Source organism: Cnephaeus nilssonii (assembly GCF_951640355.1).
Source record: "Cnephaeus nilssonii genome assembly, chromosome: 5".
NCBI lineage: Eukaryota > Metazoa > Chordata > Mammalia > Chiroptera > Vespertilionidae > Cnephaeus > Cnephaeus nilssonii.
Window position 1 is genome coordinate 109,022,367 of NC_137076.1, and position 23,635 is coordinate 109,046,001.

The 23,635-nt window shown below is 61.9% G+C and overlaps 1 protein-coding gene across 2 annotated transcripts; it reads right to left on the minus strand.

The window, feature by feature from the left end:
* Nucleotides 1–307: 307 nt before the first annotated feature.
* DNAAF5 (dynein axonemal assembly factor 5) lies at nucleotides 308–23,546 on the minus strand. 2 transcript variants are annotated; one of them, XM_079771205.1, is made up of 13 exons: nucleotides 22,925–23,544; nucleotides 21,431–21,615; nucleotides 17,536–17,660; nucleotides 17,097–17,215; nucleotides 14,513–14,745; nucleotides 13,839–14,051; nucleotides 12,133–12,276; nucleotides 11,076–11,244; nucleotides 9,757–9,904; nucleotides 7,331–7,481; nucleotides 6,537–6,696; nucleotides 4,715–4,906; nucleotides 308–3,623 (listed from the first exon to the last, which is right to left on the minus strand). In XM_079771205.1, the coding sequence occupies exons 1-13, from the start codon at nucleotides 23,529–23,531 to the stop codon at nucleotides 3,487–3,489; spliced, it is 2,583 nt and encodes an 860-aa protein (XP_079627331.1). In that variant the 5' UTR covers nucleotides 23,532–23,544; the 3' UTR covers nucleotides 308–3,486. The 2 variants fall into 2 exon arrangements, with proteins under 2 accessions (XP_079627331.1, XP_079627332.1); XM_079771206.1 differs by having other exon boundaries at nucleotides 370–3,623; nucleotides 6,537–6,693; nucleotides 22,925–23,546.
* Between the last annotated feature and the right edge of the window lie 89 nt (nucleotides 23,547–23,635).

The following is a 23,635-nucleotide window of genomic DNA, read 5'->3' on the forward strand; positions in this document are numbered from 1 at the left end:
CGCTGCCGGGAGCGGCGCTCCTCTGCGGTGGCCTCGCCTCCGCACACTGTGGGCACCTGTGGCCGGGGCATTCCCGAGGGAGGAGCTGTCCCTGCTTCCCGTCCCCGTGGACTCGAGGACGTGACTGTAAGCCACGGTCCGAGGCGCTGGTACTCGTCACGCTTCCGGGCCCGGGCCCGCAGTTTGCCGGGGACGAGGGCGGGGGAGGCCCAGGGCGGAGGCCGCCCGCGGCTACGCCGGCTCGGGACGCACCAGTGGCCGGACGGGGCGCCGCGTGCATCTGCGCATGCCGGCCGCACCCGCGCCCGATTGGCCGAGTCCGGGTCACGTGGCCGCCGCCTTGCCCTGCCGCTAGGGCAGCTGGGAACGACGGCCCGGCCCTGCGCGTGCGCGTGCGCGTGCGCGAGACGCGGCCCCGGCGGGACACCCGGGGAGTCGGGACGCGTTGCGCGCTCGCGGCGGCTGAGACCTTGGGAGGCCGGGCCGGGGTCCCGGGGGCGGATGCCGGTGGCGCCCGCGCGGCCCCTGTGCCCGCAGGACGCGGCGGCTCTGAGCGAGTGATTCCTGATCTTGGCTCGCAGTGCCGCAGGCTTCGGGGTGACGGACCCTGGGTGTGACGTCAGGACCGGGTGCCCCTGCGGCGTCCCGCGGCCGGGCACCTGCCGGTCGTGGCCAGCGCGGCTGTGTCCTGGCACCAAACCCAGAGATGCTTCCGCAGGGACGGGGCCCAAATAGCTGGTCCCGACGCTGTGAACGCCACCTCGTGCCCGGCGCCAGCGGCCCGCTCGGAACCGCTCGGAACCGCTCCGTCCGCCCCGTCACGCTCTTCGCGCTCAGTCTTCGCCAGAACGGCAACAGTGTGGAGAGCGGGAACAGAAACAGGCACGAACCAGGACAAAGGCGCCGCTCAGGCCAGGGACACCGCGACCTCGGACTCGATCCTTCGTCTACAGTTACCCGTTGTCAGCCAACACCTCGCCGCGCCGCGCCTGCTCAGGGACACTTTCCAGCACATTCGGACCACCCTGCGGACACGCCGACAGCCAACGAGGAAGTGCTTTTGCCGGGGCAGGTTCCAGGCCTCAGCGCCCTGCCAGCCCGAGCACCATCATTTGCTTATCGGGAGGACGCCGAGACCCCTGGGTACAAGGCCAAGGGCACCGCTAGGCCATGCGAGAGGCTGAGGGGTTCGGTCAAGAGTGCAGGCTGCCGCCTCCCTCCGAGACGCCACAGCAGCGCCGCCTGTAGCCTCTTAAAATGCCTTTAAAGTCATGTGACTCAAAGGCATCAACAAGAAAAAGTGCTCCCCAGAGGCCACCGCTCCCTACGGAGCCAGTCATCGCTTCTCTCCTGCCAAACCTCACCAGGCCATGCCTGGAGGTCCGGATGGCACTGGTGTTTAGAGACTCCTGGAGGATACGGAGAAGCCGGGAAGACTTACCTTTAGGAAACATGGACGTCCCGGCTGCCAGGCAGCTGCCGAGGGGACCCTCTTCTCCCTCCGTAGGAGCCTCTGGGCTCTCTGGTTGTAATGCTTTGTTATGACACAGGGTCACCCATACACAGTCGAGAGGAGTGTGCCAGGCAAACAGCCATTGTGGACTCGGTGATTGGAAAGAACAGAGCGGCTCTGCCTGCCCTCCCTCCACCGCCCGGGCCTTTGCTCCGCCCCCTCCGTCCTCTGCTCCTTTTTGGGGCAGAATAAATAGTATTCTGCCGGTGGGTAAACTATATTTGTTTACCCATCCATAGCTGTTGGTGGACATTTGCACTATTTCCTGTTACTAAGCCGCTGTGGACACTAGGGTACAAGTCTTTGCATTTCTCAACAAGACAACTTTATTTTTACTTTATTTTTAAATCCTCACTGAGGATGTTTTTATTTTGAGAGAGAGGAAGGGAGAGAGAGAAACATCAACTGGTTGCCTCCCACATGTGCCCGGAACAAACAATTTCCTGCAGCGAAGGAACCATCAACAAAACAGGTGGGGTGAGTTGTGTTGTCCTCTCAGCCAAGCGCACGGCCGTTTATTTGTGGTTCCTGTGACACCTACGGGCTGACCAAACGGAAGATGGGTCTTCAGGCTGGATGTGAAAACGCCTGGTGCTTCAGGCAGGGGTCCTCCCACTTTAGGGGCGTCAGTCCCCTCAAGGCGACCACGGGGCCCCACCTCTTCTTATCCAGGAGGTCTGGGCTGAGGCCCAAGAACTGGCATTTCTAGCAGTTTCCATGTGACGCGGAGGAAGGGAAAGGCAGAGGATACCGAAGGCAAAGGGCAGTTTGGGAACTAATACCTGAGCAAGTCCATCCCAGAGGGCCTCCTCCATTCCTGCAGCCATCATTCATAGAAACGGCTCAGAAGGGGGCACAGATGGGCGATGTCAATGGAGCCAGGGACGCATCCCCATGGGGCCTTGACTGTGTGCACAGATCACACCCCTTCTGCAGGCCGTGGTCTCCCATCCCAACACCCAGCCTCTCCCCCAGAGCCCAGGGCAGCCTTGCTGATGGCCTGCCATCTTGCGGGAGCTCCTGCCACCTGGTGTCCAGAGCGGGCACTGCAGCGAGTGGTGACCACCCCTTTCCCTCCACAGGCCCAGGATTCTCCAGGCTGCCTTTCCTGTGAGGTTAAATCTAAGGAAAAAAACGGTTTCTAAAAATTTCAACTAATTATCAAAACACATAAAGACAGGCATACAAAACAATTATAATAAATATTTTTAATTAAGTCAAACACCAAAGCATAAATGTTAATATTTGATTGTTAGAAAACACAGCATTTGGCTTATGGAAATAATCACTTTAAATGAAATCTTTTAGGCACTTGGGTGTAGAAAGTGCTGGAGAATAAAGTACAACTTACATTCCTGCTACTGAGAGCAACGAGAATCTGAATAAATCTTCCGTTTTCAACACTGTTAGCGTTACTGACCTAAGAAAAGATACTGACTGAATTGGTCCATAAAACATTTTAAGTTCCAGTATATTTTGAACGGGAAAAATTTCACTAATCTTAAGATTTCAAACTCCTTTAAGTCTGTTCACTAAAGTGTCAACAGACAGAAGCCAAAGAAAGAATGAAAACTAAGTCCCTTTGGCTTATTTTAATGGTGAGGAACGTCCGTGGTGGCACTGAAGCAGATGGAGCAGAATCCGAGCCCAGCAGTGCAGGAGCGTAGAAGCAGGCCAGCGCGGGCCTGCCTGCAGTGTGCACAGTGGACATTTAGTTTTACTGTCAAATGAGCTGTAGGCTTTTGGCTGACCTTTCAATGAACTTATAAACAGGACATAAAATACAGAGCCACTCAGAGAACCTTATTTCAGAAACTGCTGGGTTTGAAACATCGTCCCACAACACTGCGCATTTTCCTTAGGAAATACATTCTTGCTGTCAGAGTCTTCTTGTTCGTGTCCTAGGCTGTGGACGAGGGCTGGCGCTGGCGCCCACCTGCAGCGGTGGCACCGACGGCCCGCACGGAGCCCTGTCATTTGGCGGGCGGCCGGGCCTGCACGTGCTGCAGCAGCCGCTCGCAGCGGGTGGGGGAACGGTGCTTGTGCACGACGGCCTCGGTCTCTCGCACCAGGAGGTCGGGGAACAGGACGCTGCCCGCCTGGAGCACCTCTGTAAGACAGCAGACACCCAGGTGCACAAGTGACCACCAACCCAGAACAAGAATCCCAGCAGCACGGCACGGGCACAGAGCAGACACGCGGCCCCTGGGACAGAGCCGAGGGCCCAGTCAACCCATGTCTACAGTGCTGATGAATCCGTGACAAAGGAGGCAAGAACACAGTGGGGTAAAGAGTCTATTCAATGACTGGTGTTGGAAACCTGGACAGACAGATGCAAAACATATGCAATCAGACCACCTTCTTAGACCCACACAAGGACACACTCCAAATGGGTTAGAGACTTAAATGTAAGACCTGAAACCCTACAACAGGCAGCAGCTCGTGACACCCCTCTTAGCGATAGCGTTTTGGATGTCTTCTCAAGGGCATCAAAAGGACAGATAAACAAATGGGACTACATCAAACTAAAATGTTTTACATGCAATGGACACGTAAAACAATGACACCTTACTCAGTATTTGGTTTTGGAAAATACATCTTTCAGAAACACGTTATTTATGTTAATACTAGAGGCCTGATGCATGAAATTTGTGCAAGAGTAGTCTTCCTTCTCCGGCTGCCGGCATTGGCTTCCCTCACAGCCCGGCTTCGTCTGGAAGGACGTCCGGTCTAATTAGCATATTATGCTTTTATTATTATAAATAGAATGGGCTTCCTGTTACATTTTTAAAATACATTTTTATGGATTTCAGAGAGGAAGGGAGAGGGAGAGAGAGAAACATCGATGATGAGAAACATCGATTGGCTGCCTCCTGCATGCCCCCTACTGGGGATCAAACCTGCAACCCAGGCATGTGCCCTGACAGGGAATTGAACCGTGACCTCCTGGTTCATAGGTCGATGCTCAACCACTGAGCCAACGTGGCCAGGGCGGGCTTCCTGTTACTTTTAACAAAATTTACTCTATTTTAATTTATATTACAGTAACTATCGCTGGCCTCACACAAAGGCCAGCATCCTTTGGGGTGTCCAGTGGCCCTGAGGGACCCCCGCTGCCCTGCCTGCTGTGCTTGTGTGCCCGTCTGACAGCCACGTAGAGCGGCTCGTACCCAAAGAGGCACAGGAGTCACCCAGGCTTACCCAAGACGGCGTCCTGCACGGCGCTGTCGGGGTCGTCCAGGTACACGAGGAGCTCCTTGTACAGGTGCTGGACGTCACGCTGGTAACAGGCCTCGGCGCCGTCCTTTCTGATGCTCTCCAGCCAGACGGCCAGGGCCGAGGCGGCCGCCAGCCTCACTTCAGTGGAAACGTCGTCCAGCCGTTTCAGGAGTTCTGGAGAGAGGGCAGCGCGGGGTGGGCCCGGCCTGCGCAGGTGCTCACCGGGTCCCCGGAGACCCCGTCTGCACCCGGAGACCCCGTCCGCACCCGGAGACCCCGTCTGCACCCGGAGATCCCGTCCTGCACCCGGAGACCCCGTCCCGCACCCGGAGACCCCGTCCCGCACCCGGAGACCCCGTCCCGCACCCGGAGACCCCGTCCCGCACCCGGAGACCCCGTCCGCACCCGGAGACCCCGTCCTCACCCGGAGACCCCGCCCGCACCCGGAGACCCCGTCCGCACCCAGGCCTCCTAAGGTGCTGGGGTGGGGGGCACTGCGGACACTGCTGGGCCCCAGCTCCTCTGCACTCATCTGCACACCTGCCAGGTTCCCGGCCACTTGGGCCCCGCAATGCCCAGATTCAAAGCCTGTCACCCACAGGCGCCATGCCTGGCCACCCACCCACCGTGACGAGCAGACAGCACGGGGGATGTCTGTGGGCCCCGCCCTCGGAGGCTCTGGGATGGAGACGAGAACGGAGCCAGCCTTGTTCCTGCTGAGCCTCCAGGCCTCTGCTGCTGAAACAGCCACCCGCCCACTGCGGAGTCTCACCCTTCACGGTGAGGCTTTGATCTAACGTACGCTTGTCTCACATGCCCCCCAAGAATGCTGGCCCCACAACTGGGCGTCCTGTGGCGACTCAGCAGGCGCTGGCGCACACCACACGCACGGGGACGAGAGCATGGCAGGACAGCACAGCCTGTGTGGCAGGGGCCGTCCTCAGACGAGGTCACGACCTCGCACCCACGAACCATCTCAGCAGGTCCAGTCCATCGTTACCCAGTGCCCCAAGTTTTCAGTTTCAGTAACTATTGTTCATCCCCAGGAATTCTTACCACCATCTTTAAAAAATCTCGCCATCTTTGTGGCATGCCAGCACAGGTCATGAAAACGAGTTTAAGAAACAAGAACCCAGCCCTGCCCCCGAGGCGGCTGCCCTGGGCCTGGGCCTCAGCCCACGGGTCCACCTGCATCTCCCAGTGGATTCTTTTTCCCACGACCCTTCTTCTTTCCGTCACCGTCTTCTCAACTTGTTTGTACTGGGCGTTACCCTGTACCTTTTTGAGGACCGCAGACGCATTTTAAAAGGTAACTCTGAGGGTGGATAACAGCGTTTCGCTCTCGGGTGGGACGGAAGGAGCTAGCTTTCCCGCCTCCAGGGGCCTTGAGGCAGGACCCCCTGGGCTCAGGATCCCGCCTGGCGGGCGAGGTCCGGCTCCTGCGTCAGGGATCCACCTGGTGCTTTGGCTCCTAAGAGGCAGTGGCGCCGGGAGTTCAAGTCGAGGGTGGCGCACGCCTCGCCCAGGCCTGTGCTCGCACCCAGGGGTCCCGGCCGCGCGAGGGCTGCATCCTGGCTGCTGAGGGCACCTGAGCGTCTGCCCACCTCTGCCGGTTCGTGCCCATGTCCGGCCCATCTGCCTTGTTCCCCGAGTTGGTTACTCAGTGACCTTTTTATCTGTCACTGATGAGTTTGGCCTCTTAACGCCAACTTCACGGGAAGTTAAAGTAGCATTTTCTAATTTTCCAATAAAAGAAAACAGCTCTCAGTACATGCAAATGCTCTGGGAAAGAAGAATGTCCTACCAGGATAAATTTTGATGAATTTATCTGGCTCAGTCGCACCACCAGAGGATTTTAAAAACGCGCTAACGATTCGGCAGGAGGTCAGTCGGGTCATCTGGGAATCTTCTTCCAGGGCGGTCAGGACCGGGGGCAGCAGCGTCTCCCGCACGTCCTCCACCTGCTAGCGCCAACGCGGGTGTGATGTGCATCTGCACGCACCGGCCGGAGCACGGACGGGGTTTGGTGCAAATACAAAGGGGTCTGGATGCTATTTTGGGATTTCTACATAGGCAGATGAAGCTGGATTTTAAAATCTAGATAATTTGAACAATTTTTGTTTAACTTGGTCAGTTGGTTTTTAAAAATCATTATTCACAAAGTCTCACTGAGACACAAACCCGCCAGCCTGCTATTTCCTAGTGCAACTGCCGTGTCTGAGCAAACCTGGGGCATTTTAACTGAAGCCAGGCTGTCCCGGTGCCAGGTGGAGCCTGCGGGAGGGGAGCCCCTGGGGACACGTGTCCACAAGCAGGGAAACAACACGAACACTTCCTACTGCTCCCTGAACCCCCTGCTGGCCGGGAGAGGAACACACACGTTGGTCAGGCTCCTGTGACTACGTTATCTTGTGAAGAGGAACATTCAATGCGCAAACCTAAGAGAACCCCCAAAATGACCAAAGGAAAACACCCCTGACTCTGCATCCCACCGACTCGTCCCCCAGGACCACACCCTCCCGAGAGGACCCTCAGCCCAGGAGACGCAGGGAGACCGCCGCAGCCCCGCCCGCAGGGCCCAGGACACCCCAGTCGCACCTGTGAGGCCGACAGGACCTCGCTGCTGATGAGGGCCCAGAGGCAGGACACGGCGGCCGTGCGGATGGCCGCGGCCGTCCTCCCCGCGCGCCACTGCAGGCTGGGGACCAGGATGTCTGTGACCACGGTGTCGAGGTAGCGGTGCACCTGCCTGGAGGAAGCAGAGGAGGTGAGGACTGGCCCTTCACGGGGAGCCGCCTGAGCCAGGGGACAAGGCCAAGCAGACAGCAGAGACGGAGCCAGCGTGGTCACGGCCCGGCGAGTGCCAGGCCCCTGCTGGCTCTCCTGGGAGCTGCCTGGCCCCGGAGCCCAGAGGAGCCCAGAGGAGCCCAGAGGAGCCCAGGGCCCAAGGACCCCGCTGCTCCGAGCGCTTCCCGCCACTCCTCCGGCTCCGGGAGGAGGCCAGCAGCCACTGCACGTGTGGTGACCCTACGAGACGGGTCTACAGGCCCCACCACGCCCCTCAGACAGGAACCCCAGGCCTGTGCCGGGACCCCGAGTGCCACGACACAGAGACGCAGACGTCCCGCCAACTCAGCAGGGGGCTGCCTCTCAGTGGTGACCCACCACATGGATGCCACCAGGACACACACACACCAGACCCCAGCCCGGCACTGGTGGCTCCAAACTGCAGGCGCCAGCTCCCTCCACACCCGAGATGAGCCTCCGCACGGCAGCCAAGGCCTCCGCTCAGAGATCAAAACACACGTTCCTGAACAAGCAACTACTTCCTACGTCCCAGCATCATTACAAAGCATGCTTCAAAGTGGCTCACGTCTCTGCCCCCACTGTCCAGAGCTGGAGAGACAGGGTGCAGGGCCACGGCCTCCAGCAGGGGGCGCTGCAGAGCCGAGGATGGAGGAAAGGGCGCAGGTCTGGAGAGCGCGTTTGGCTCAGGATGACTTATGCGCTTTAATCGTAAGCAGAGCTGCGGCTCCCTGGGCAGCGCTGACAGGAGCGTCTTGGAAAGACGTGCCGTGTCCTGTGCTCTGAGCGGCCCTAACGAGGATGGAGGCCCCAGGGGCCAAGCGCTGGCCTCCAGGAGCCGGGCAGTGGCCTGCGCTGCGTCCCACCCTGACCTGCCCTCGCGGCACAAGGGCTGCGGCGTGAACACCGCCCCCAGCACCAGCTCTGCGCAGCGACGCACCTGGCAGGCCGGCCCACCCGAGGAAGCAGTGGGCTGGCCTCGGCCTCCTCAGAGCTCGGCAGACAGGCGGCCCTGCAGAGCCATCCCAGAAAGCCCGGCCCCAGGGGACCTGCTCGCTGTTCCGAGTGCTTTGCACAAAGGGGGCCGCGCCACCGTAGTGGCAGTCCCCCGGAAACGGCCGTGCTCATCCTGAGACCATGTCCTCATGGCTTCTGCGGAGCGCCTGTGGACGTGTGGGTCTGCAGAGACGTGAGGCGGGGCCGGGAGCCAGCCCCTCGCCCAGAGCAGGGCTGACTGATGAGCGGACACCAACAGACGAGGCTCCCGGCCAGCGAGTCAGTGACACCACAGTCGCCATTTCACAGCCCTAACGATCAAACCACGTGGTGAGTTAACCTCCCTGCCTGTAGAAACAGCTCCTTCTTCCCCTAAGTAACTAACCACAGACTTTCTCCCCCCACACTGGTTTCTTGCAGCGTGAAGCTCAGCGCCGTTCCTTTAAGAACTTCGTCCACACTCGGCCGCTGGTCAGCAGGTGAGTGTCCTTGGACCCGCGAGCACAGGGTCCAGGTGAGCCCCTGGCTGGCACTCACGCAGCCTCAGGTTACCCCGCGAGGGCCTGCGACTGCGCCAGGCTGCACGCCGCGTGTGTTCATGGTCCCTCCTCGGCCCGGTTTCTGCAGACAAGCTGGGAATCGAAGTTCCTGACTGATGTCTGGCTGGAGGCCCAGCGGAGAGGGATCCGTGTGGCGGCCAGAGGAGGGCGTCTGGGCGGCCACTCGTCTGTGGAAACGTCACGGCGGCCTCGACAAGCAGGCTCCCTTGGGGGCGGTCCCCACAGCTCCGAGCGTCCACCTGAGCCACTACCCAGTTCTGCAGATTTAACAAAGGTCGGGGGGCCCTGGAGGCTCTGCCCCCCCGAGATGGGAGTCCACAGGCTGCTCCCGTCCCTGCAGCCGCACAGCAGCCAGAGGCTCTCGAGCATCCCACCACCACCGCGACTCCGTCAGGTCTGTGGTTTGGAAAGGTGCCAAAAGGCCTTTCAAGCTGAGCACAGCTAACAGAGAAGCACGAATGGTTAATGCTCCCAGACCCTTCCGCTCAGTGGAGTTCTAACGACCACACCTGAGCGACTGGGACCAGGCCTCCTGTGCCTGCGCGCACTGCCCGCCTCACCGCTTCCCCGGAGGAGCCGCTGCAGCAGGGACTCGCGTGGGGCAGGCGGGTGCAGCGTGGGGGTGCGGCAGCGTGGGGCGGGCCGCAGGGGGAGCCCACATACCCTTGAGAGTCCACGGTCTCCTTTGCGTTCAGCAGCGCCCGGGACAGGACGGAGAGGAGCCTCAGGCGCATCTGGGGGTCTCTGTCCGGCTGCAGGCAGCTCCGGAGGACGGGGACCAGGTGGGGCAGTGCTTCTCCGAGGGCAGGGCCTGGAACAGAGCAGCCGGGTCCTGTCCCCGTGGGAGGCGAGAGCCCCGCACCAGACAGGCGAGCAGCCCCCCTGCGGGCGGGGCGACCCCTCCCCATCGTGGACGTGATTATCTCAGAAAAGTCACTGAGAACATTCAGCCCCACTCACTCTGATCACTCAGTCTGTAAACTTCCTACTTCTTAGGTTTTCCCAAATTATTAAAAATTAAAGCCCAGCAATATATTAAATATCAACAAAAGTCAATTACTAACGAAACGATGGGATTCCCTGAATGCCACGCCAGGATCAGACAGGCCACAGCCCCCCATGCGCACACGCACCCCCATGCACACACGCACCCCCCATGCACGCACTCCCGCACACAGAGGGGTCAGAGGAAACCCAGTCAGGTGACTGAGCTGTGCGGCCAGTGTTTTCTGGGTAGAATGTGAGATGTGGCCCCAAAGAGTTGGTTTTCCGAGGTGCCAATCAGTGACGCCAACACGAGAACCACCTTTTGAAAGTGCAGGTAGGAACAGATGTTAGAGACCGCCTCAGGGGCAGCCGCCTCAGCCCTGCATGTCCCGCCACGACGCAGGCTGGTCCCCGGGACACCTGCCCAGCATCCCCATCTGGGCTGTGGCCCCCGAGCACCTGACTCGTGGGCCTGCTTGGGGAACATCATGGACACGCGAAACAGAACACGTGACACGGGACCCTCCTCCAGAGCAGCAGGGGACAGGAGGGGCTCCCACCGGCCGGGGAAGGACAGGTACAGGGCGGCAGGAGGGGCTCAGGAAAGCAATACGGTGACGAACGGACACCAGCACAGGAACACAGCGCTCGCGCACTCAGCCCTGCGCGCACTCACAGCTGTACACCGGCTCGGCCCACCGTGTCTGCACTGAGTCGCTGGAATTCCGTTACCGAGAGCCCCCCACCCCCCGCCCCCGCCCATCCAGGAAAGGCCTGGCGGGAGGCCGGAGAACCTGGGAACAGCTGGGCCCAACCCCGGCAGCCACGCCACCTGACCGCCTACGCCGAGCTCTGCCCAATGGGAGCCGCGGACACGTGCCGAGTGGGAGTGGATTGAGCTGCACTCCAGCTCAGCACAATGTTCTCAGCGTTTCAGAAATTAAGGTTTGTTCCTCGCTCAGCACAGCGCTGGGGCGCTGGGCCACGGGGCTCACCTGCGTGGGCGACCAGCGTGCCGAACTGCAGGAGCTCCGGGGAGTGCGCCGTCCAGCCCCGCTGGGAGCCGCCCAGCCACTCCAGGAGGGGGCCCACGTGCTGGCGGTAGAGGTCCTGGCGGTCGCCACTGCTCTCCACCGCGGCCAGCGCGGCCTCTGTCTCCTGAATCTGGAAGGGGGAGTCACAGGCTGGGGCCATCTCCCCTCCGCTCAGCCCACGGGCCACGTCCCCGTGAGGAGTGCAAACCCTCGGGCGCGTCCCAGGGACCTAGGACTGCAGGGGCCGCCGCTCCCCAAGTGACGCAGCAGCCCTGGTGCACACGAGCAGACGCCCCCGACCCCGTGTCCTCTGCTCGGCTCGCCCCGACAGACCGGTGGGCGACAGTAACTGCTGCCCTGGACAGAGGGTGAGGGGAGCCGGGTGCCCCCACGCGCCCCTCCCCGCTTCTCCTCAGGTGGGGACAGCCAGGAAGGTCCTGAACCCCGAGCAGCCGGCACGTCTGTCTGCAGACCTGTGAGCCGACAGCTGTTACTATCTCACGCCCCGCCGCCCGCCCGGGGAGGCGGCCTCTGAAAGGTGGTTAGAAACACGCCAAGCTGAAGAGGCCCCGGGGAAGGAGAGGAGGGAGGAGCCCCGTCCCACAGGCCGGCGCCGTCTCGGCTCTCGGAGAAGCAGCTCCTGGGCCCGTGGGGACGGACGTCCATGTCTTAAGCCTTAAGGCAGGGCCAACGGGACCGCGCAGCTGCCTGAACATTGAACAGGAAGCCACGCCACCGGGACTCTCCAGCCTTCAGCCGTGTGTGCACGTGCGTTAGCCGCGCTCACCACAGGTCTGTCTGGGCGAGGACCCTCCTCCACGCTCCCTGCAGCGACGCCCACACTCAGCTGTCTTCACCGAGACCCGGAAGCTGGCGACTGGAGGGCCCCAGATCCTGGGCACCCCGAGGCCAGCTCACGGGGCTCGTCTCTCATCTTTGTGGGATTTACAGTCGTGATTGCATCGGTCAGAGGGGCATCGTCACCCACAAGGCCCAGCGGGGTCCCCGGCAGGCTCACCTGGTCGCCAAGGCCCGAGGCCCCCGGGAGCGCCATCACGGTCACCAGCACTTGCATGAGCTGCAGGCCGCAGCCCCGGCAGTCCGCCCCACACGTGGACACCGCCGCCTGCACGCACCGCAGCAGGTGCTCCCCGTAGCGCAGCTGTGAACAGGGCGGCAGCCGTCAGCCCGTCCCTGGGCCACTGCCCACCTCACAGGGCCACGGCCACGGCCACCACGAGCCACCGGAACACGCGGTGCCCGGCCACGGCGTCCAGTGCCAACCATGAAGGGCATTTTTTAGATAATGGCCAACTGAACACAGATTGGGAACGAACACGTTCTTGCTAATTTCATTAATTGCTTAATGGTATTTTATGGACATTTTTAAAAGTTCTTATGCGTTAGTGATGCTAACTCGTAATGGAGAATTTACTAGCGAAATGACTGGGCATCTTGGATTTGTTTCGAAACACCTCAGCTCCTCCCAGAATTCAAGAAAAAGGTGGCGGACGGCACAGGAGCGCGAGAGCCCGTGACTGGCGCCTGTGACGGGTCCTGGAGGTCTGTCCCGTGCTGCTTTTGTGCATTTGGAAACACTTCTGTGTCTTCACAACAAAACTCTAGGGACAAAACGGCTCCTGACGAACGTGGGACAGGTGGCGACGTGGCGGGTCGGTCCGTCAGCACTGCCTGCAGGACCCGGACGCCCGGCCCGGGAGCAGCAGTTCGGTGCTTATCCCTGACCCCTGACCTCTGCCACAGTCCGGTTTCTTTTAGGCCGGGGGTGGGTGATGGATTTTTTAAGGATGTGGTTTTGTCTAGTTTCTAAAAGGGCCTACAATATATGTTTAAGGAGCGGCCATTTTAACATAATTACGTTAAATATGAACATAACGTATACCTAAGGAATAGCCATTAAAATAAAAAGGAATTTGCTTTCTAAGACCGGCCCGTCCTTAGCACGTCAGTCCTGCTGTGACCATGGCAACGCCTGGAGGAAACGCTGCAATTCTCCGCCTTTAAGTGGGAATTTCAACATCTACCTACACACACACAGACAACGCCACCCGAGCCCCCGGGCCCTGGGAAAGCCGGGGCCGGCACCCCGCACCTCCGTGAGACAGGACGTGTGTGCCACTGGTGTTACCCGACTCCTCGCTTCAGCTGCCCGTCACTAGACAACATTCCAAAGCTGAGGCCGTGTTCCTGCGCTGAGCCCCGGCGCATGCGTGGCCGGACACCTGGGGCCGTGGCACCACGCCCAGACCTGCAGCTCCCAGTGCCCCGGCCTCACAGGGAGTTTTCAAATGTCAGGCTGTTCTCGCAAGACACCTGTGGGCTGTTCTTACAGCTACTGAGGTGATTGGAGGAAACGTCACCGCCTTCCTAAGGACGCGTGGCACACACACGCTCACACACTCATGCACACGCTCACACGCACATGTGGGTGCACATTCGCACACACACGCACACGGGCACATGCACACACACATGTCTGGGGTGGGGCAGGGCGCCCCTGCCACACGGAGGTGCGGGACACTGGTCCCTCCAGGAGCAGAGTGCCAGTCTCGGGGCTCGACACGCTGGCTCCCTGGCCCGGGTGGGGCTGGGACGCATCCAGAGACACACGTGTGATGGGACTTTATCACGGAGGCGTCCCTTTCTGTAAAGATCGTGAACACGTTCCCGGATAACGTGACGGCGCCCCACCCGCCCTCTTACGTTCTCCGAGCCTTGACGGATGCGCTCCCCGGCCAGCTCCGTGGCGATGGCCTTCAGGTGCAGCCGCAGGGCTTCCCTCGGGCAGCCCCGGATGAGCGCGGCGAGGACCCGGAGGCCGGCGGCGGAGGGCGACTTCTTCAGCATCGGCCAGAGCAGCTTCAGAAACACTTCCGGGCTGACGAACGTGCCGATGAGCTCCGCGGACCGGGTGCACTGCGGAGGAACCTGGGCTGAGGGTCTGCTTCCTGACTACCAACAGGGTGCCGAACCGGCCCGGCTGCGCTCACAACGTCCCTGAGCAGAGCTGACGCCACTGGGTGCAGGCCGCGCGCCTGCTGGTGGGAGGATCAGTTCTGGGGGGCCCCTAACGTGGCCACCGCACAGGGCCCAGGCCCTGGAGCCCCTGGCTGCGAGGAGGAGGGACAGCTCGCCGCACAGCTGGGTGACCCAGGGTGTGGGGATGGAGAACACCCCCCACCCCCAGGCTGTGCGTCTCCAGATGGCCTGAGGATGGAGCGCAGAGCGGGGTGAGGGTGAGGGCGTTGGGGACGGGGAGCGTTCTGGTCTCAGCTGTGGGGCTGGGTCCTCGGCTGCCACCCTAGAAGGTGACGGTGCCACCCAAACCGAGCGCACCGAGGGACCGGGAAGGCTGGGGAAGGTCGGGAGGGACTCACGCTGCTGACCACGGCGGCCTCCTCGTCGGCGCAGGCCAGCAGCAGGGTCCGCAGCAGGACCTCCAGGTGCTGCGTGGCGTGGTCCTCGGCGTGCAGCAGCAGCACCGCCAGCAGCCGCGCGGCCTTCACCCTGGTCGCCGCCACCCAGTCCGTGACGTCATGGCAGATGGCGGGAAGGATCTTGGAGAGGTTCCTGAAGACGAGCTCCCGACAGCCCAGCCCTGGGCGCGTCTCTAGGTTAAAGGGAGACGTGACCGTGACGCTGAGCCTCTGCGTGCCTGCAGCTTTGTCCTTTCCGGGGACGTCACGTACGCGAGCTGCTCGGACTGAGCGTGTGTCTGAGACCACCGTGCTGCAGCCGTGTCAGAACTCCACTCCTCTCATGGCCAAGGAACACACGTGCCTCAGGGACCCGTGTGCGCCCCTCCGCTGCTGGGAACGCACCCGCACAAACCCGGGTGGTGGACGGGCCTCCTCTCGCTGCGTGTTAAGTGGGTGCCTGGAGCCCACGTGAGCCGTTAACGTGTGGAGACGCCACCGTGCTGCTTCGGGCCACGTGTGAGGGCCACACCTGCACCCCACGCCTCTTCAGAGCTGGTTATTTATTTTTTTAAAAATATATTCTTATTGCTTTCAGAGAGGATGGGAGAGGGAGAGAGACATCAATGATGAGCGAGAATCAATGATTGGCTGCCTCCTGCACGCCCCCTACTGGGGATCCAGCCCGCAACCCGGCATGTGCCCTTGACCGGAATCGAACCCGGGACCCTCCAGTCCGCAGGCCGAGCTCCATCCACTGAGTCACATCAGCCGGGGCCAGAGCTGGTTATTCTGAGGCAGACACAAGGTGAGGCCTTTGCCTGGCAGCAGAGGCGGCAACGGGTCCGGGGAGGTGCCTGAAGGAGTGGACGAGCACCTTCCTGCCCAGAGCGCGCGGACAGCCCGCAGAAACCCAATGCGCAGTTACCCACCAACTTGCTCTTTGAAAACACAACTGGTACTTCCACAACCCAAAAGCTTGAGGCGACAAGGCGTCCCCTCGGGGCAGGGAGAGGCCAGCAGGAGCCCGGGGGGGTGGGGCACACGGAGCTGCCTCCGCTGTGTGCCGTTAGACCGAGTGGAACTTAACTGCAGCAGGAAAACAGAAACCCATTTCTTGCTGTTTCTCCGAGTCCGACGGCAGGCCTGCAGGCTGACTCCCAGGCCCGCACCGCAGGCAGGCGGCGCGCTCAGCTGTGCCGAGGCAGAGCGCCAAGCGCCGGCGTGGGCCTTCCCTCCGTGCAGGGGCCGGGGGTCAACTGAGACGGGGGTCAGGGAAATGACCAGGAGCCACACCTGCTCGGACCTGAGACCCGGCCCAGCCAGGCTGCCCCCTTTTCCTCCTGGACCTCCGCTGCTCCTGGCAGGAGGCGGCACTCGGGGCCGTGAGCGTGAACCAGGTGCGACGTGGTGCCGGATGGCGGAGGCCCTGTCCCGTCCCTGCCCACAACGGGCACTACCCTGGTCCTCACACTCGGAGCTCGGACCCGCTGGGCTCCACTCGGGGCCCACCTGCCCTCCAGCCGCCTCTCCTGCCTTCGCACAGCAGTTGTCTGACAACTGTTCAGGCTCTTTCCTGACACCTTCCGAACCCCTGGGTGAGCACAAAGCGGAGCGGCGAGCTCCGGGCAGACGTGGGAACAGAGAACACAGTGCTGGACGCGGAGCACCTGCGCCACAGTGGGCCTGGTCAACGGCTCCACTTCCTCCGAAGACGGTGAGCAACGCCGCCTCCACGCCTGTGTCAGAGGTCGGCCCTGTGTCAGAGGTCGGCCCTGTGTCAGAGGTCACCCTGTGTCAGAGGCCGCCCTGTGTCAGAGGTCGCCCTGTGTCAGAGGTCGGCCTGTGTCAGAGGCCGCCCTGTGTCAGAGGTCGGCCCTGTGTCAGAGGTCGGCCTGTGTCAGAGGTCGGCCTTGTGTCAGAGGTCGGCCCTGTGTCAGAGGCCGCCCTGTGTCAGAGGCCGCCCCTGCGGGGGCTTCCTTTCCCTCGAGCGTTACCAAGGAACAGTCTCAACAGGGAACGACTTCACACCAGAGGAGCCCCGGGCCTGCTGGGCCGCCGGGTGGGGACAAGCTGGGGACCAGGAGCCGCACAGCACGGGTCTGACCAGGACCAGGTCCAAGACGGCAGGGAAGCCTCGACACTCCTGAACAGGACAGACAGCCCACTCAACACCACTGTGCGCTCCTGCCAACACCACAAGGAGACACGTCACCGTGCCCGGGCCTCGGCACACACGGGGCAGCCCCACCCGGCCGCAGCCGAGCCCGCGCTCAGCATCTGCCCGGGAGGACAGCCAGCAGAACCTGTGTGCAGGGGGGACGACGGCCTCCCAGGAAGTCACCCACATGACACGGCCGAGACGTCCTTCAAGTGGAGACGGACACAGACTCGGCACCAGGACACCGGCCCAGGGAGGGGAGGCACCAGCGACGTGTCCTGCGCAGCCCCCGGCTCCAGCCCCACGGCTGGGCTCGCCCTCTTCTCCTGGGACGGGCTCTCAGGCTGCCCGACCCAAGTCACCGTCGGGGAAGGCGGCACCCACCTGGCGAGGGGTGATGGGCAGGTGGGGGGGAGGCGAAGTCGAGCTTGTCCTTGAGGTCCTCCTCGTTCTCCTTCTGCCACTGCAGGCCGGCCTCCTCCCAGAGGCTGGCGGCCTCCTGCCTGCGGACAGACAGACGGACAGACACAGGGACAGTCAGGGAGGACGGGCCAGGACTGCCAGGCGCTTGCTCACTTTACCGACAGTCTGAGAGCTGACTGAGGTCTGTGCCCAAAGTACTAAGAAGGGAAAATTACATTTAAAAAACCAGAGCCCTTTTATGCCACGTGACCTCACACATACAGACCAAGGGCACGGGCTGGGCTCCGTGAGCACAGGACACTGTTGTCAGTGACAACCAACCCCAGGGACACGCGGCAGCGGGGGCGGGGAGGTCAGCCCCACCGCCCTGCACCTGGACGGGCCGATCCCCGTCACTCACACGATGTGCGGCATCTCGTCGTCGAGGCTGCTGAGCAGCAGGGGGATGAGCTTGTGGAAGAAGGAGTACCGGTCCCGCAGCGCCAGCAGCCAGCCGCCCACCACACGGGTCACCGCCTGCCGGACCTGCGGGACAGAAAGCCAGTTTCACGTTGGGCAGACAGCACCGAGGGCAAGTGTGGGGCACGGTCACGGAGGACAGCTCGGGGCCGGGGCCGGGGCCGAGCCCGGGTCCCAGGGCTGCTCCAGGCGCTCGCTCGGCTCCCGGCCCGGTCGATGCTCCGGCCCGACCCTCTGCTGGTGAGCGACCCTCCCGCCCCAAGCACAGTGGTGTCTGCAGCGTTCTGTGGGGAACCTGCCGGCCGCGGGTGTTTAAACCAGCTGCTGGCGACCTGCTGGGAATCGTGGGGAAGCCGGCGGGGCACCCGCAGGCCTGCTGCTGGCTGTCGGTAAAGGTGATGGGCACACCTCTACCGACCTTAACCGCCACAGGGAAGAAAGGTGCCCAGGTCTAGCTCCCTGAGGGGAGCCCGTTACCAGTGGGGGGAAGCAGGAGGGGCAGAGACGTAGCCTGCCTGAAGCCCTGCCTCCACCTGGCCCCTGGCGATGTGGTTCATGACCAGGAATTGGGTCCAAATTAACAACAGCAAAAAAGGTTCAAATGGCAAATTTTACGTTCTAAGTACATATATAAGTATATATATGTATGTATACATATCCTATCTAATTTTACGTTCTAAGTACATATAAGTATATATATGTATGTATACATATCCTATCTAATAATAGACAAATATGCAAACTGACTATACCTCAGACACACCCACAAGCCATGCCCACCATCCAATCAGAGTGAGTATGCAAATTAACCCAAACCAAGATGGCTACCGCCAGAGAGAGCAAGGTTTCCTAGGTAACAGAGGAAGCCAAGCTTTCCGCCTGCCCTGGCCAGGCCTAAGCCTCCATTCAAGCTACGAAGTTTCAATTATAGAAGGTAAACAAATTCAAACAAATGGCGGCAGAATGGAGCTTGAGAGAGCAGGCCAGGGTTGCCGCCGGCAACAGGGGAAGCAAAGCTTTCTGCACACCCTGGCCGGGCTCACCCGCTTAAGGCAACAAAGTTTCAATTATAACCCCAACACAAATGGCTACTGGCCTCGGAGGGAACCCCAGGCTTGGCTCCGCTCCAGGCTACAAAGTTTCAATTGTAGAAGGAAAATAAATTCCAGATACCAGGGCCTCCGCTTGCATTGCCAGGGGGCGTGGCCCGCCTGCAAACCACCACAGGCCGCCCCACACCCCAAGGGAACTCCCACCTGATCCGGGACGCCCTTCAGGGCAAACCAGCTGGCCCCCACCCCTCTACCAGGCTTCTATCCTATCTAATAAAAGAGTAATATGCAGATTGATCATCACTGCAACACACAATATAGCTTCCCCCATGTGGTCAAAGATCCTGCCCCCATGTGGACACAAGATGGCCACCACAAGATGGCCAGCAGGAGAGGGTAGTTGGGAGGCACCCGGCCTGCAAGGGAGAGCAGTTGAGAAGGACCAGGCCTGCAAGGGAGGGCAGTTGGAGGTGATCAACCCTGCAGGAGAGGGCAGTTAGGGTGACCAGGCCGGCAGAGGAGGGAAGTTGGGGGCAAACAGGCTGGCAGCAGAGTGGTTAGGGGGTGATCAGGCTGGCAGGCAGAAGTGGTTAGGGGCAATCAGGAAGGCAGGCAGGCAAGCAGTTGGGAGCCAGCAGTCCTGGATTGTGAGAGGGATCCCAGATTGGAGAGGGTACAGGCTGGGCTGAGGGACAACCCCCCGCCGTGCACGAATTATATATATATATACTAGAGGCCCAGTGCATGATTTAATCATGCACGTGTAGGCTGTCTGTCTGCTGGTCGGGACCCGGTGTGGCCGGCAGTCCCTGGGCCCCTAGGGCGAGGCAGGGCGGGGGCATGGTCCTCCTGCGGCCGGAGCCCAGGCCGGGGTCTTGCCTTCGCCTCCCACCCAGGAATGCTGGGGCCGCCGCCGCCTCCTCTGCCTTCGTGGAAACCCGTGTCCTCTGCGGACACCGGGACACCGCCGCGCGTTCCTGCGGCCCAACTGCCGCCAGACTCCTCCCCTGGGAGCCGTGCCGCCCCCAAACCTCCAAAATGCCGGCTCGCTTCCCCAGAGACCCGTCTGTGCAGCAGCACAGCCACGGCACAGACGCTGAGCTCGCTGGCGACGCGAGATGCGAGCTCAGCATCCTGCCGGCCCAATCACCACCCCAGCCACCCTGAGTCCCGCCCCCTGTGTCTCCCGCTGGCCCAATCGTGGGTGTAGCGGAGTGATGGTAATTTGCATATTACCATTTTATTAGGTATGATGGGTTAATCCTCACTCAAGGATTTTTCCCCATTGGTTTTTAAAGAAAAGAAAGGAAGGGGTAGGATGGTAAGAAGGGAGGGAGGGAGAGAGAGAATCATTGATGTGAGAGAAACACATTGGTTGCCTCCTGCACATGCCCCGACCAGGACCAGGGAGAGAAATCAAACCTGCAACCCAGGTACGGTGTACCCTTGACTTGGAATTGAACCCGAGACCCTTTAATGAAAGAGCCAACACTCTAATCACTGAACCACACCGGCCAGGGCACGTTCCATATATTTTACCAAAAACTTAAAAAACGTAATATGTCAAAAACATTGAACACTTTAAATAAATTGTATGTTACATGAATTACAGCTTAACAGAGATGTCTAACGTGTTAAGCGCCCAGTCAGTCACCGGTTACTGACACTATAACTTTCCGTCCGGAAGACAAAACAGGCTGGGTGCTTAACGTGTTAAAAATTAAACAAGCCCTAGCCAGTGTGGCTGATTGGATAGAGCGTTGGCCTGCGGATCAAAGGGTCCCCGGTTCGATTGGTGAAGGGCACATACCTGGGTTTTAGGCTCCTCCCCGGCCAGACCCTGGTCGGGGGCGTGTGCAGGAGGCAACCCATCCATGTTTCTCTCTGTCTCTCCCTCTCCCTTCCACTTCCCCTAAAAATCAACGGGAAAGTACCCTCGGGTGAGCATTAACAACCAACACAAACCAAACCACCAAAGCAAAGTAACTGGGGAGAGCACTGTGCGCCTGAGGGGGAGGCAGCCTGGTGCGCCAGCGTGGCCGGAGGCTCGCTCCAGCGGGGTGACCCTGAGCACGTCACACAGCGCAGGCCTCAGGCAGGGAAAGCGCAGACGTGACACGAGACACAGAGAGGCTGGGACACAGGGCTCCATGCACGGGGCCAACCCTCCCACCGTCGGGGACAGGGCCATGCCACCACCCAGGGGCATTAGAGCCGACGGCAGGGGCGCCTCCTACCCCTCTAGGACTCCTGCCTGGGCCGCAGCCTCCCCCCTGTGAGGGGAGCACGGGGTCCCCTCCACGTGCCTCCCGGGGAGACAGCCTGCCTGCTGCAGCCTTCCTCTGCCCCTTGGACGCTTTACCAGCTAACACGCCCTCCGAGGTGGCTTCTGCCAACAAGAAAAGCCAGCATCCCAATCTCTGTCTGTCTGTCGCTCAGCGGGGCCTAAAGCCCAAAGGGACAGGTGAGCCCTGACCCCCCTTCTCCTCCCAGGCCCGTTTGCCACTAGGTCCGCCTCAGTGGGGGCACGTTGAAGACGCCTCTGCACACAGCCGCACACAGCTGAGGCTTCCCTCCTCCCCGAGAGGAAACGGTGCTCCTCGCCTCCTCGGGCTGAGGAGTAACAGATGTATTCAGACCACCCAGCTCCCGGTTCCTGGAAGCGGTGAAACGGACACTGGGGCTGAGCACGGCGTCTGGCGTAACATCCTGAAGAAGGAAGCCAGCGCCAGCAGCACGCCAGCCTGCAGGCCCGCTCGCTCCTGGGAGGAGGGGCCTCGTTACCTGCGGGACGTCATCGAAGAGCCGCTGAGCAAAGTGAGAAAGCACGTCGTCCACGGACTTCCCGTTGCCGAACTGGATCACCGTGCCCGTGGCCTCGATGACGGCCACGCGGACCTTCCAGTGCTGGTGTGAGATGCTCTGCATCAGGGGGCCGATCAGAGACTCGGACTGCATGTGGAAGTGGTCTGTGGGCGGGAGGCCGCAGTGAGCGGGCTGCTCCGTGGGCCGCAGCCCCTGCCCAGTGCGTGGGTGCCCAGGACAGGCCACGGCCCCGGGCCTTCCCTCCCCGCCAAGGTCCCTGCACAGGACGGCACGGGGAGAGGCGCAGGAGCAGGCCTGTGACCCAGCAGCACCGCTCCGACCAGGCGTGGGGCCACGGGGAAAAGGCTGGGGCTCGAGCCCCTCCGCGGAAGATGGGGCTGGGAGGAGAGCCTGAGGACGTCGACCAAGAGAAAGACACCGAGCCAGGAAGACCCTGCCCCAGCCCCACCCCAGCTGTGCCCAAGCCAGACCCCCAGCCCTGCTGTGGGAAGCGGGGCCAGCGCCGCCTGCTTGAGGACTCAGCACTGGAAGGGTCTTCACGACAGCCAGGCCGAGCCGGCCAGCGGGGTCAGGGGTTGAGCACTGACCTATGAGCCAGGAGGTCACAGTTGGATTCCTGGTCAGGGCACATGCCTGGGTTGCAGGCTCCATCCCCAGGAGGCAGCTGATCTATGATTCTCTCTCATCATTGATGTTAGTCTCTCTCTCCCTCCTTCTCTGAAATCAATAACATATATAGACAACCAGGCGGGCCCTCTGGCCTCAGTCCTGCCGCTGCTTGAGACCTGTCTACAGGTCGTTATCTCCTGCTCCACCCCCTCCCCTAGCTCCCACTGCACTTCACACTAAATTCAACCCCCAGCCCCTCTCCCTCGCCCCTCCTTCCCTGAATGCAGTCACCTTGGCCTCCTCTTTGCTCCAACCTGCCAACCTTATTCCTCAAGCCTGGGTCTCTCCTGACCACCCAGCACCCACCTTCCCTTCAGGGCTCTCTCCTCCGGGAAGCCTTCCGGACCGGGCTAAGTCGGTGCTTCCCCTACCTCGTCACACCCTGGCCTGGTAAGGCAAGATGCCGCGGAAATGGCCGCTTAGGAAAAGGGGACGTCCACATGAGACGAGTGTTTCTAAAACAGGGGAGGATGCACTGCTGGAAGCAGGAGAGGGGCGGCCTCCCTCCATTTGGGAGGACAGCGTCCACGCCAGGAGACAGGGGACCCCGGAGAAATGCGGATGAAAAGACCGGAGCGGTGTTTCTCAAAGCGTGTTCCCCCCGCGAGGGGCAGGCCCGTCCCATACCCGCTTGAACTTCAGCGGTGGGTTCTGCATGTTGAGAGAAAGGCGATGGGACAGTGTCCAGGGGGAATGAAGGGGCCCAGGAGGGGGCCGCGCAGGGCCAGGCCGGGCAGGTGCGGTGGCCGCTCCCTCCCCCGCCCCGCCCCCCTCCCCGCTCACCCGGCGTGGCGCGCGCCAGCCCCGCGGCGCACTCGCAGCTCTCGCGGCGCACGGCGGCGAAGGGGTCGAGCAGCGCGCAGCGCAGTGCGCGCACCGCGTCGTCCAGGTGGGGCGCGAGCGCGGCGCCGCCCAGGTCCACGGCCACGCGCAGCAGCTGCACGAGCGCCAGGCGCAGCTCCTCGCAGGCCTCGGGCGGCGGGCGGCGCGTGGGGTCGGGACCGGCCAGGCGCGCGGCGAGCGCGGGCAGCAGGCGTGGCAGGGCGTCGCGGGGCCGCGCGGCGCGCCGCAGGCCTAGGCCCAACAGGTGCACGGCCAGCGCGCGGCAGCCCTCGGCCGGGTCGGCCAGGCAGCGCAGCAGGCGCGGCAGCAGCAGGCGCGCCCAGGGACCCTGGAAGGCGGCGGGGTCGGCGGCGGGCGCCTCGGGCCGCGCCGCCTCCAGGGCGCGCTGCAGCGCCTCGAGCGCGCGCCGCCGGCCCAGCTTGCTGTCGGCCTCCAGCCCGGGCAGCAGGCGGCTCAGGGCGCGGCTCAGCTCCGCCGCCTCGGCCGGCTCGGCCGCCTCCGCCGGGCCCGGGAGCGCCGCGGCCTCCGCCGCCACCAGCGCCGCCATCTCACCGCGTTACCCGTCGCCTGGGGAGACCGGCGCTTTTACGACGGCGCGGATTACGGCCCGGCTTCCGGTGGGCTCGGAACGCGACCTGATTGGCCGCCGGG

Bases quoted from the DNA above. Each gene is read 5' to 3' on its own strand.
- DNAAF5 (XM_079771205.1), bottom strand. From the start codon at position 23,531: ATGGCGGCGCTGGTGGCGGCGGAGGCCGCGGCGCTCCCGGGCCCGGCG. The intron at 17,661-21,430 runs GTAACGAGGCCC...TCTGTCCCGCAG, and splicing joins TCTTCGATGACGTCCCGCAG to GTCCGGCAGGCGGTGACCCG. The intron at 17,216-17,535 runs GTGAGTGACGGG...GTCTGTCCGCAG, and splicing joins GACGAGATGCCGCACATCGT to GCAGGAGGCCGCCAGCCTCT.